The sequence below is a fragment of the Bos mutus genome, chromosome 10 (assembly GCF_027580195.1).
Source record: "Bos mutus isolate GX-2022 chromosome 10, NWIPB_WYAK_1.1, whole genome shotgun sequence".
NCBI lineage: Eukaryota > Metazoa > Chordata > Mammalia > Artiodactyla > Bovidae > Bos > Bos mutus.
Window position 1 is genome coordinate 33196255 of NC_091626.1, and position 13705 is coordinate 33209959.

Sequence of the window (13705 nt, forward strand, 5' to 3'; positions counted from 1 at the left end):
GCGACCCCATGAATCACAGCACGCCAGGCCTCCCTGTCCATCACCAACTCCCGGAACACTGCCTCTTTAAAGGCTGACCTCAAGTTATATTGGAGAAGGAAATGGCAATCCACTCCAGTATTCTTGCCTGGAAAACCCCATGGATGGAAGAGCCTGGCAGGCTACAGTCCATAGGGTCACAAAGAGTTGGACACAACTGAGCGACTTCACTCAGGTTATATATTTCTTCTTGAAGACCCTCTACTTCGTGAGGTTATAGGAACCAGCACTCTTAATGATGATATTTATGTTATTTTCACATTCTGGGTTTTATGAAAGCTGTGTGTATGGCTACATGCACTTCATCTGGTACTTCTCTTCTCTTACAGACCAGAAATCTTCCAAAAGGTTCTTTGTATGTCATGATCAGACATATTGAAATCTCAGTACCAAATCTCTCTTCCTGTCATATGTGTGTGACAATTTTTGATTTCCCAGTTTAGTGCTTTCTTGTTGAAAGTGCTGCAGTTACTGCATTTAGCAATTGCTCTTTGGGTATAAATTTTCTTGGCAGAAAGCAGCCCAGAGTTCTACTGTTAACATGGTTCTGACTTGGGTCTTCCAAATAAGTCCATTAATTCTACCAAACAACCAACCATCTGATTGAAAAAAAAAATCTGTCAAACTAGCTACCTGATCAAGCCATGAAATTGAGATTATATTACACTGTACATGTATATCTTATTATAGTGGCCCACGTCATATATTTGAAATATGGTTAGGATCTATAGGATAAACAGATGCAACTCAGGTAATATACCTACAAAACTCCAACTTAATATGTTGATAATGAGTAGATTCTAGTATGAAAGTGAAGTGTTAGTCACTTAGTGGTATCCAACTCTGCAACCCCAGGGACTGTAGCCCGCCAGACTCATCTGTCCATGGAATTCTCCAGGCAAGAATACTGAAATGGGGGACTTCCCTGCTGGTCCAGTGGTTAAGACTCTCAGCTCCCAATGCAGGGGGCCCAGGTTTGTTTCCTGGTCCAGGAACTAGATCCCACATCTGCAACTAAGGCTTGGTGCAGCCAAATAAGTGAATAAATAAAAAAAAAAAAAAAAGAATACTGAAATGGGTTGCCATTCCTTTTTCTAGGGGATCTTCCTGACCCAGGGATTGAACCCAGATCTCCCGCATTGCAGGCAGATTCTTTACCATCTGAGCCACCAGTATAGATTACAGTATGGAGATGAAAGGCACTGGATGGGAAGCAGAACAGCTGAGATCTGTCCAGCTTTGTCACAACATATCTCTTTTAACTCATCTGGGCTTGTATTTTCTCATCTGTACAATGAGGAAATTGGATTATAGCTTCTTCTATCTCAGAAAAGTCAAGACTACACCTTCAGTAGCGATCTGTTGCCCCTTCTTGACTTTGAAGATGGTGTAGACCTTTAAAGGGTCCTTGTTGAGATTTCTATGTCTTTCAATCTTTGGTTTCAGAATATAGTTTTATTCAATTTTATGGCAGAAAACTTTTTTTTTTTTTAGAGACATAAACTACCTATTGCCATGAAACAGGGAATACGTGATTAATTTGGTGGAATGACATGAACTCTTTTAGATTGCTTTGTTCTTCATTATTTTATTCAACAAGTAGCTCCTAAAACCTCTAAGTGCCTGGGCTCCACACAGACACTGTCTCTCCAGGTTCTGGTTCTAGGCAAGAGAGAGATCTCCCACTATGAACAAGTTAATTTCTGTGGCCCATTAGGGAGGTGATGACCTGGGGAACCATTTGCCTGTTGAGTGCACACATCTGGAAAATTCTCCTTGGCAGAGCAAACACACTGTTCTCAATTTTTCATCCACATCAGTGAGGAGTGGCTCTTTAGCAAGACATAAGGAGAAGGCAATGGCACCCCACTCCAGTACTCTTGCCTGGAAAATCCCATGGATGGAGGAGCCTGGTAGGCTGCAGTCCATGGGGTCGCTAAGAGTCAGACACGACTGAGAGACTTCACTTTCATTTTTCACTTTCATACATTGGAGAAGGAAATGGCAACTCGCTTCAGTGTTCTTGCCTGGAGAATCCCAGGGACAGGGGAGCCTGATGGGCTGCTGTCTATGGGGTCGCACAGAGTTGGACATGACTGAAGCGACTTAGCAGCAGCAGCAACCACACAATAATGTAACAAAACCAGGTAACGGCACTTCATTTATTATAGGGCTAAATGCTCATTATTGTTTGTAAAGGATGAACTCAAAGTCTGCAGAGTTACAGTTTATACATGGTTGATTTCCATTTACAAAGAGAGAATGTCCTTGTTTTCTCTAAATGTCAAGCTTTGACTTACAAAACTCCCGTTTTCTTTTAGGTGGGGTGTGTGTGTATTCAAGAAAATGTTCAGCAACTAGACGGGGGAGAAGAGAAATAAAACTTGAAATATAGAAGAGAGGAAAGCACATTTCAAAAATTTCAAACAAACAAAACCCAAAAAACTAGGGGGGGTGTCACGGAAGGTCTTCACAGAAAAGACCAATACTGTATGCTCCTTTTTAAATGTGCTTCCTCCAGGAGCATAAAGAACTAGAAAGACAGGATTTTTCCAACAGGAGTGTGAATCTAGAAATTCTTAAACTAAAATTCGTGTAATTTCATGCTGCAAAGAGGCACTTTGCTTATGCAGTTGAAATAAAAATAAAGTGCCTACCTGGGTGTTTCTAGGATAACTGTAAGCAAATAAGACTAATTAGAAGCCTTCACAGTCTCTAATTAAAAGCTAGGAAATAAATCACTCTGAGATACAAGAATCCCTGGATGTTTGGAAGAGTCTCTTCCCCAGGGCCAAAGTCCCTGTTCCATAGAGCACATCATTTTGGAAGCAGGGCATAGATGGATCCAGAGCTTGGTATTCATGGATATAGACCAAAATACACATTTGGGACAATGAATACAGGAAATAGGGAGGGGCAATATTTTAGTACCAGTTATACTTGGAAAATATCCTTTAAAGAGAATGAATGAGAACTCCCATGGGACAAGCTGAGAAGCACTTTCAGTTGAAGTGAGAGGGAAAACTGAGGCACTTTGGCTTAACCTTTGCAACTTTTTTACATCCTATGGTCAGATCCTTCTTTGGAATCAAGTTATTATTGGGCATGGGAAAGAGTGTGAAATCAAGAGAGGAAAGAGGCATACAGTGGGGAAGGGAGGGAGCAGGAAATTTCACTTTAACGAATAATTATTTTTTAAAAAGATAGGTCTGCCATATTCTCTTCCTAATCAGTTTGATTGAAAAGCAGAAATTCTACTTTCTTAAAAGCACAGTTCATTTGTAATTTTAAAGAGCCAACTCATTGGAAAAGACCCTGATGCTGGGAAAGATTGAAGGCAAGAGGAGAAGGGGGAGACAGAGGATGCAACGGTTGAATGACATCACTGACTCAATGGACATGAGTTTGAGGAAACTCTGGGAGATAATGAAGGACAGGGAAGTCTGGTGTGCTGCAGTCCAAAGAATTGCAAAGAGTCAGACCTGACTTATCAACTAAACAACAACAATGACAATATAACGTGGAAAAAATAAAGTGACCAGTCAACGTAAGCATTTCTGGGGGTGAATTTTAGGCAACAAACGCAGACCTGCAACAGTTCAGGTGGTGTCTCTTTCAATCAGGTTCAGAAATTATGGCTTCACATATTTCCAAAAGTTTCAACATTTCCTTGTATCTTCTTACAGTCAGGCATTCAGAGGTACATGTTGGTTTTAATAGCTTTGGTAGAAACATGCTGAAAATAGGAATGAACATCAAAACCTTTTTCTTTAAGATAGTTTGGCATGGTTTTATAAGGCCTGAGTAAACTGGTAAATTAGTAATTTCTTAAAATAATACAAATTAACGTAAGACACATAGGAGAACAGCAGATTCAAGAAAAAAAGGTTAGTATCATATTCCCATGTTTTGTAAAAGACAAGAACCAAGTTCTTTTTTTTTTTGGTTTTCCTATGATGATTTCCTATCAGCTTCATGCCCTTGGAGGGGATGATGGAAAACTCAAGATGGCCTTGACTTTGTTTCCCACGTGGTCAGTGGTGGCACTGGCTGGGATCTGGGCTCAGCATTCTCGTGGAGTGTGCAACGTGGATGCTTCTGGCTGGTATGGAGGATGTGGCAGTTGGCTGATAGTGTGCTGTGCTTGGGAGGGCTCACAGGGTGGAGGGGCAAGCCTCTGGGTCAGGGACTTCCTCTCTGGTCATGCCCTCCTTTTGGCTTGAGCTGGGTCACAGAGATTGGCTGCCATTCTTACCCTTTGTGGGGTGGAGGTGGGTCTCAAGCCACCTCAGATAATTGAACAGCAGCTGTGACACTGGGAGCAGTGTTTCTTCTTTTTCTTGGGATGGAAAATGGTGAGGATTGCTTCATCAAAAACTGCTTTGAGACCTTTCTGGGTCAGGGCCGAGCATTCCAGGTAGCACTGTGCTCCGATCTAAAACACAAAGAGAGGCGTGAGAGGAGGAGAGAGAGAAAAGCACAGTGGTGTCTGCCCTCTGCCCAGCCAAGAGCTACTGCTGCTTGTCTCACAAACAGCCCAGGGATGGTTTGGATCACGTCTTTTCCTTCTGCGTTTCAACTCGCATCTGCTTTTCTTTTTGGTATTTTTACATATTTTGCTTTCTGACATTAACATTAAATGACTGTGGATTGCTTCTGATGAACAACAAATTTATTATAAGTATAAGAATATAAAACATAAAAATTAAGAGAGGATTCAAAACCAGTGATATGGTTTAAGTATTTTTTGTGAACATCAGGGTATGTGATGTTGTTTTTAGTGCCTTCTCATTTGTATGCAGAACATGTGAATGTGGTACAAGTGAAATGAATTCCCTTCTGTGCATAGTAGGGCAGGGTGTCAACTTGCTTAATAAAGCTCATAGAAAGAGAGTGGTTTTATAGAGAGTTATATGGTTTTATAGGTCATTTTTGATTAAAATGCACTTCTGACAAGGTATCTCTCAGCAAAGTAATATCTGATTGGTTATATTATTCAGTTTTAAGATACATTAAAAGGTATATTTTAAGCAGTTAAAAACTCCCAAAACACAGAAAAATAAAGGTCATAAACCCTCTTTGTCAATATACAGTCTACGTGTATTTAAATGACAAAATATCTTGTGCTTGCCTAGGGCTTTATTTCAAAGCTTTTGATGATTTCATATTATGACATATTTGATAATCACAGATCCCTATGAGAAATATAAAAATTCAGGCCAGAGCTACAGATTCTCATTTTTAAAAAATTGCAGGTAGAGCAGACCATGTTTGGCAGTCAACTTCATGAGATAATTCATGTGAGCAAGACCTGGGGTTTTAATTGCTCCCAAGCTCAGTTCAGTTCAGTTGATCAGTCGTGACTGACTCTTTGAGACTCCGTGAATCGCAGCACGCCAGGCCTCCCTTTCCATCACCAACTCCCGGAGTTCACTCAGACTCACGTCTAGTATGAGCTAACAATTTAATGTGGACGTTTTAATATTAAGGACATCTGGAGAAATGCTTCTATTATATGCTTCACATTATAAGAATAACTGAAAAATTAAAGTGTATCCAGGAGAGGGTGGATGGATGGAGGGCTCCCAGAAACCAACAGATAAATGACTAAAACAGGGTAGCAAAATCACATGCTGATTAGAGCCAGTAGCTTAGGTAATTAAGTAAAGCAGAGCTGGTGCCAGACAACAGGGAGAGGTGGAGACTGCGGCGTCCTGGGGGTGCACACCCCTCTAAGGCTGTCGGTCTACTTGGCTTTGGACAACCGTTGTCATGCAGGAATGTTGGTTCGTTGTTGCCATCTTTGCGTTTTTGAAGAGGACGTGGGCATTTTGATTTTAATTAATATTTACCAATTAAAAAACATTCTATTGGCCAAGCAAGACACGAATGTGGGGTGTCTTGGGCAGCAACCAGCCAATTTGTATTGCTTAAGGACATCCAGCTAGAAAGTGAACGAGCTAGACCTAGAATCTGGGTCACTTGATGACTGTTCTTTCCCTGGTTTCATGATGGAAATTCTGACCCTCATCACTCAACTCTGGTCAAGTTGACAATGAAATGAAGCTGCCCACTTGTTTGAAAGTCCACAGATAAGAAAACTAAGCATGAGGTAAAATTGTTCTGGTGGGGTCCAGATATGTACTTTTTTCCTATATGGTTATTGGTTACTGTATGAGCCAAAAAAATTCCCAAAGGAAGGATGTTACATATTGAAATTTTATTTTATGGTTTCACTTTGACCATGGTCTGGATTAGAAAATAGCTTTTTATATAATTAAAAACAATTGAATTTAAGAGAGGGATAGTGAAGTGAAGAAAGCTGAACGTGGAAGAATTGATGCTTTTGAACTGTGGTGTTGCAGAAGACTCTTGAGAGTCCCTTGGACTGCAAGGAGATCCAATCAGTCCATTCTAAAGGAGATCTGCCCTGGGTGTTCTTTGGAAGGAATGATGCTAAAGCTGAAACTCCAGTACTTTGGCTACCTCATGCGAAGAGTTGACTCCTTGGAAAAGACTCTGATGCTGGGAGGAATTAGGGGCAGGAGGAGAAGGGGACGACAGAGGATGAGATGGCTGGATGGCATTACTGACTCGATGGACGTGAGTTTGAGTGAACTCTGGGAGTTGATGATGGACAGGGAGGCCTGGTGTGCTGCGATTCATGGGGTTGCAAAGAGTCAGACACGACTGAGCGACTGAACTGAACTGAGTGAAGTGAAAGTCACTCAGTTGTGTCCGACTCTTTGCGAACCCATGGACTATACAGTCCATGGAATTCTCCAGGCCAGAATACTGGAGTGGGTAGCCTTTCCCTTCTCCAGGGGATCTTTCCAACCCAGGGATTGAACCCAGGTCTCCCACATTGCAGGTGGATTCTTTACCAGCTGAGCCACAAGGGAAGTGAGGGATAAGGATTATAAGGATAGGATCAGAAAAATTTTTCCTAATAATACCCTGAAATGTCATCTCTTACAGTTTGGGATTGTATTCAGGACTCAATATGAACACATGTGAAAGGCACACTGATTTTTAATGAATGTGTCTACTGAATGATTCTTGTCAGTCATCCTGAAAAAAAGACCCAGAACATGCCATGGGCTGTTGTATCTAGAATACCTCCCCACTAAGATCACAAGCCTCGACTGACTCTGGAAATTACAGGACAGCTGGACGGATCTGGGTTCACACGTGGAATTCTGGACCATCTGGTCCTGCAAGATGGAAGACTGCACATTTCCTCCTTCTCTTGTCTCTACCCACCCCCGCCACAGTGCTGCTGACAACTTATTAGAGTTTGCCTTTTGATGGTGCAAGAGGAGTCCAAACTTGTCGTTCCCAATTCAGATATTTCTGAAGATAATCAAACAGTAGATCAAGGCATTATTGTGTAACTGGGTTAATATAGCATTATTTTGTACTGATAGTTACAGGAAAAGTAGCAAACAGATTTTGGGTGTGATTTGAGAGATATGTGTGAGAACCAGAACCTAGTTGTGAGGTCAGTATTACTAACCAAGGATCAGGTGCTCTAATGATCAGAGGAAAGAATTCATCCTGATGCAGCCAAGACTTATTCCCTAAAACACAGCCATGTTATAGGGACTGCTGGAAAAAAAAAGTGTGCCCTCCAAGATGCAAAATGCAAAACCATCCCAGGGAAATATAGCCTCTTTTACAGCAGCAACTTCATCTGCCTCTTGGAGCAAAGGGACCTACACTGTCAAATATTTAGAATCCATCTGCAAGTGCTCAGGATTCACAGATCTTTATTTAGATACACATGTTAGCAATCTGGGACATGCTTTACCAAAATGATGTGTTTTCAGGAACAAAATAGAGACTGAGGAATGTAAACTGAGAGAACGTTTTCCTGATAACTTGATAATGGCTGTAACATTGTTTCAGAAGCTGGGAAATTTATCAGAGGTATACAGAACATAAAAGAGTCTGACAAGAAGGAAAAACCAGGCAAACAAACTCAGTGACGGATCAAGTGAAAGAAAACCTAGTGTTTCTTCCAGGTAGTCCTTGTGGAGGTGGGACATGTTCTAGAATAAGATAAGGCATAACTGGAAGGAATGAAACGGAAGGTCTGCCCAGCTGCAGACGTATCTGAGAGGACACAGTGTCTACAGCAATGCTAGCTAGGTGAGCTAGACCCTGCGGTGGGTACACTGGCTCACTTAGTTGAGAGGCAAGTCTCTCACCATTCTCCATCAGCTCAGAAAACTGATGTCCAGAGAGATAAGGTAACCTCCCCAAAGCCATACAACTAAGAAAATGGCAGAGATTTGAATGTGTCTGTCTCCTGAGCCTGAGTCTTAATCATTCTGTTGAGGTCTCTCTAGCAAATGTAAAGAAATGTGATGAAAGAGCAAAACAAACAGATGGAGATTTTGTTATGACTGAGTGACGTTGAGAGAAGAAGGGAAGGAAAAGGAAGCTTGGTACTGTATGTAAATAGGAAGAAGAGATTTAGTGCAATAAACAGAGTAAGCTGGTAGCTAAAGAAATGGCTAGTAGCGGAAAAGCTCCTTATTCCTTATTTAAAATTTAGGAAAGTTATGCAGAGAGAAAGTTCAACTTGAGAGCCACATGACAGAAAGAGAACCAAAGGACTTATGAGAGAGACTCCATCTCAGTAAATTAGCATGATGACCAAACTGCTGAAAAAGGAAGTGTTTCTAGGCTGGATGCATTGGCTGCTGATTTTTTTTTCAAGAATTGGTAGAAACTGCCAACTCAAGGATGGATAATGTGAGTGCACTGCTTGAGTGTAGGTTATTATGAGGTGGTGGGGATTGTGGCTTACTGAACAGTATATATTGGTTCAGGTTTTTCTGTACCATCTTATGGGAAAACCTGAATGAACTTTCAGGCCAACCCAATACCTTATTTAAAAAACTGTTTAAAAGTTTCAATTGATGAGGAAATGCTGGATTGTGCTGCCAGATGTACTGATTTTTTTTTAAAGAAATTAGAAATGTGTATATTTACATGAAGTTTCCAAATTGATCAATGTTGGCCACTAAATCACATCAAAAATACCCATGTTGGTTGATCAAAACATTTGTGGGTGAAATTTGGGCCATTACTTGCACGTATTAGTCTCCCTATTTGGAATTTGATCTCCCCAGTCTTCTAATTTTGTCCACCTGACAAACTTATTATCCTGGCTCAGTTGTTGGCTGCTCCAAGAACTGGCTCTGAGCCCTTCTCCCCACACGTGTCCATCACTGTCTCCTCTCTGCTACTCCAGTCTGTGCACGTGTCTGTTCTATTTGTTCAGCTGGTGTGCTTTAGCTTGCCTGTCTCTCTCGTCTTCTGAGCTGTGGGTCTCCTGAGGGCAGGGCTGTCTCACTCTGATCTCTGTAGCCCAGCTCCCAGCAGTGAAGTGACTGATTTCCCATGACCACAGGACTAAGTGGAAATGGCTGGCACACAAAACAAGGAGGGTAACGGTGACCCTCACAGTCAGCGGGAGGGTATTAAGGACTCCATGAACATTGACGACAGGGTTTTTGCTGCAGTCTTGCTGCTTTAAACTCCACTGGTGCAAGTTAAAAACCCAAGAAACGGGTGCTACGATAAAGAGTGAGAGTAGCAATAAAAAATGCACAGGGTGAAGAAGATGACAGGCGAGGCCAAAGATTGAAAAAAGGAAAATGGTCCAGTGTTTTATTCAGAAATACCTTAGGAAGACTGAGCTTAGAAAACCATGTTTAGATTGTATTCAGTGGACTTGGGAAAGAGAATGCACAAAGCATCATCATCTTAGAGCTAACGTGGCACAGATTAGGTATTCGTTATTGCCAAATAAGTCCAGTTGCAGTACAGACATACACAAATGAGGAAGGGTAAAGCAAGGGATAACAATAACTATTTATTATAAATTGATATAAAACATTTACACAAATGTAGTTGACTCTAGAGTGTAAATAATAGGAAATATGTATGACATGAAAATGTCTCATAAATAAAATGTCCTCTCAGATGAAAAACATTTTGGAAATTGACAAGTACTGAACAAAAGAATATAAAAAATCTGAACTTGCAAAGCATCTAAGTCATGGGGACAGTATACACATTACAATAGGGGCCTTCAGGGGCTTCCCTGGTGGTCCAGCGGCTGAGACTTCACCCTGCAGGGGTGCAGGTTCGATCCCTCACTGGGGAGCTGACATCCAACATGTCTCAGGGCCAAAAAACCAAAACGTTAAACAGAAACAATATTGTAACATATTCAATCAAGACTTTAAAAATGATCCACATCAAAAAAAGTCTTTAAAAAAGATACGGGGCTTCAGTCTATAAACAAAGAAGCCCCAAACCTAAGGGTTTCTTTTCAGATTAGAGGGGGGAAGTAGAAGAGCATGGTGGTTAAGCGCAGTTTTCATATCCTGGCCCTGCCACTTTCTAGGGGGGGTGATCTTAGCTTCTCTGAGCCTCAGTTTCCACTAGGAGAGTGGAGGTAATGATATGGACACCTTGGGGGGGTAGCTGGGAGGATTAATTAAGACAAGGTGTGTAAAGCGCTTGGCATGAGGCCCAGTGCGTTGCAAACACTCCATAAATGTTAGCTGTTATTATAAACTACTTGACAGGAAAGTCAGGGTGCAGAGAAACCTAAAGCATCTCTATAATTACATGAATTGTGATGAAACAAGTTAAACTCTTGCTTGGTTTTCTTCTAAATTGGATTTTGTAAGCTAAACATGATTTTCGCTGTATCTGAGAGCAGTTGCTAGGAGAAACTGGCAAAAGGCAATGAAGTGGTGAACTCAGCCATTGTTCCTAAAATAAGTATGAAATGAGATGGGAGGCTTTGGAACGACTTCGTCTCAGAGGGAAAAAACAACTTCCCAAATGAGAAGTCAGCCTAGGACGTTGACAGGATGGTGGTGGGAGAGACTCCAGAAGCAAGAGACACAGGAAACAAGTTTCTGTGCAGAGCTGGTGCTGAGCCTTTGGAGCCTCCTCACTGTGAAAGGTATCTAGCTGGGAATTGCTTACAATCATTTGTGGAACTGTACGTTTAAGTACCGGAGAAGGCAATGGCACCCCACTCCAGTACTCTTGCCTGGAAAATCCCATGGATGGAGGAGCCTGGTAGGCTGCAGTCCGTGGGGTCACGAAGAGTCGGACACGACTGAGCAACTTCACTTTCACTTTTCACTTTCATGCATTGGAGAAGGAAATGGCAACCCACTCCAGTGTTCTTGCCTGGAGAATCCCAGGGACGGGGGAGCCTGGTGGGCTGCCTTCTATGGGGTCGCACAGAGTCAGACATGACTGAAGTGACTTAGCATAGCATAGCATGTTTAAGTACTTTAGGGAGAGAATGGAAGCTGGATGTTTGAGGAAAAGGAAGAAGAACCTGTAGAAATGTGCCCATTTCTTAAAAAAAATTTTGGCTGTGTCACATGGCATATGAAATCGTAGTTCCCAAACGAGAAATTGAACCTGTGTCCTCTGTGTGGAAGTGCAGAGTCTGAATCGTTGGACCACCAGGGAAGTCTGACATGTGCCCATTTTATAGGTGGGAAAAGAAATGGTTTGAGGAGATGGTTTACAAAAGGTCAGGTGCATGGGGGTGGGGAGGTCAGAAAGATCCTCTGGAGTAGGAAATGGCAGCCCACTCCAGTATTCTTGCCTGGAAAATTTCATGGACAGAGGAGCCTGGCAGGTTACAGTCCAAAGGGTTGCAAAGAGTCAGACATAACTGAGCGATTGAACAGACACACACCCCTATTATCAGCTGTGTGAATCAAACCTGTTCATCTCCCTAAGACTCTGGGTCCTCAACTGTAAGAGAAGACCACTGCTCTCTACCTAAGAGGGGAGCAAGAGGCTGAAATGAGATGGAGCTTATAAAGTGCTTAGTGAGAACAGGATGGGTGGCTCCCACCGCTGGTTCTAACATTACCATCCCTAGAAGCATAGTGCTAAGTTGCTTCAGTCGTGTCCGACTCTTTGTGACCCCCCTGGACTGTAGCCTGCCAGGCTCCTCGTCCATGGGATTTTCAGGGCAAGAATACTGGAGTGTGTTGCCATTTCCTTCTCCAGAGTATGTTCCCAACCTAGGGATTGAACCTGCGTCTTCTACATTGGCGGGCAGGTTCTTTACCACTAACGCCACCTGGGAAGCCCCCTAGAAGCATTCAGTTTCTCAAATATTTGTGAGATGTTCTCATGTATTAATCCATAGAAACAGAATTTTATTTAATTCATTTCTATTCAAATGCATCACTTAATTTTGTTGCCTATAAGAAAGGTTTAATAAGAGAAATGCATGCATTTTTATTTACCAAAAATTGGTAATTAATGTGACTCTTGACCTATTTAAAAGCAGGGGACCCCTAACTCTGCCCTAGGGCATGCGTTTGCACAGTTAGTTAAATAAAGTAAAAGAGAAATTTCTGAGACCTTTGGCTTGGCTTGATGGGTTTGGGACTAAACCAACGAGGAGGTTATGGAATATGATTTATAAACCTCCTTTTGTATCTGGTACCTCATTCTCTCATGGACATGTTAGTGTCTGCTTTTGTGCACATCTTGGCAGTAAATGGGAGACAGATTTGGTCTAAATTGTTTCCCCAACAAAATCATTCTTTAGCTCTTAAGAATGAAGAAAGGACCATGGAAAGGATCATGGAAACTGTTCCAGCTGTGAGCAAGTAGTTATTATCTGTGAATAGCCCCTTGGATTCTTCAGCTAGTTACCTTTCAGTCCATGTTACTCTTTTAAGATGCTGTTGGTGACATAATCCAGCTCCTCTAAGTGGCTACTCATTATAGGGTGAGAAAGACTAAACAAATACAACCCTGCCAGATGCAAATCTAAGTTTCTCTCAGGAAAATCACAAAATGCCTTTTATGGAGTCATTTAAACGAGTTACATGGATAATAAGCAGTGAGGTTTACAAATATCTATCTAATGATTCCCTTTATTCATACTCAATATGGCAAATGGATATTCTAAAGGTTGCTAAATCAAATGATAAGTGCTTCAGCTGTTTAAATTCATCAAGTTTCTTTCTTAATGAAAACCAGACAGTGCTGGCTGACAAGAATGCCAACCACATGGTCCCTTCCAGCCTGACTTGAACAGAGGAAATGAATAAAGCAGAGAGATGATTTTGAACACTTTGCATTTTAAAGCAAAAGCCTATGTAGCTCTTCCATTCTAAAGCATACAGCAAACTTGTCTCTCAGAAACCATTGAAAATGAAATTCAAAATCGGTACCGCTTTTGCAAGCTTCACACCATGCTCGTAAGTGAGAGGTTTCTCCTTCATATACAGCAAACGGGCCAAGGTTTTGGGGTCATCTCGGAGATCAATCTGGCAAAAAACACACATGTGATACATTTATTCATTTTTTCAGGCCTTACCAGATATTTCAAACTGTGACATAATAGAGATGTTTTCCCACTTGACACCCGTGAAATTGCTGAATTTTCTTTAAGGAAGTACATACACATGGCCATATTATGTCTAGAATTAAAGTGAGTTCTTTGTATATGTATACCCCAGGCTTTCCTTATAGTTTAGCCTTCAAAACTATTATCCTGGGAAAGTGAAAGTGAAAGTTGTTCAGTCTTGTCCAACTCTTTGCAACCCCATGGACTATCAGTCCATGGAATTCTCTAGGCCAGAATACT

The 13705-nt window shown here is 41.6% G+C and overlaps 1 protein-coding gene across 2 annotated transcripts in view; it reads right to left on the minus strand.

Moving 5' to 3' along the window:
• The window catches only part of RHOJ (ras homolog family member J), a 105834-nt gene that overhangs the window by 10110 nt on the left and 82019 nt on the right, over positions 1–13705 (minus strand). The window contains exons 4-5 of one of the 2 annotated variants that reach the window (XM_070377752.1): positions 13290–13385; positions 4295–4474 (exon numbers count right to left, since the gene is read on the minus strand). In XM_070377752.1, the coding sequence (XP_070233853.1) occupies positions 4328–4474; positions 13290–13385 (243 nt within the window). In that variant the 3' untranslated portion in view covers positions 4295–4327. Of the gene's footprint in view, positions 1–2187; positions 4475–13289; positions 13386–13705 lie in introns of those variants that run through there. The other variant, XM_005898264.3, reaches the window with a different exon arrangement.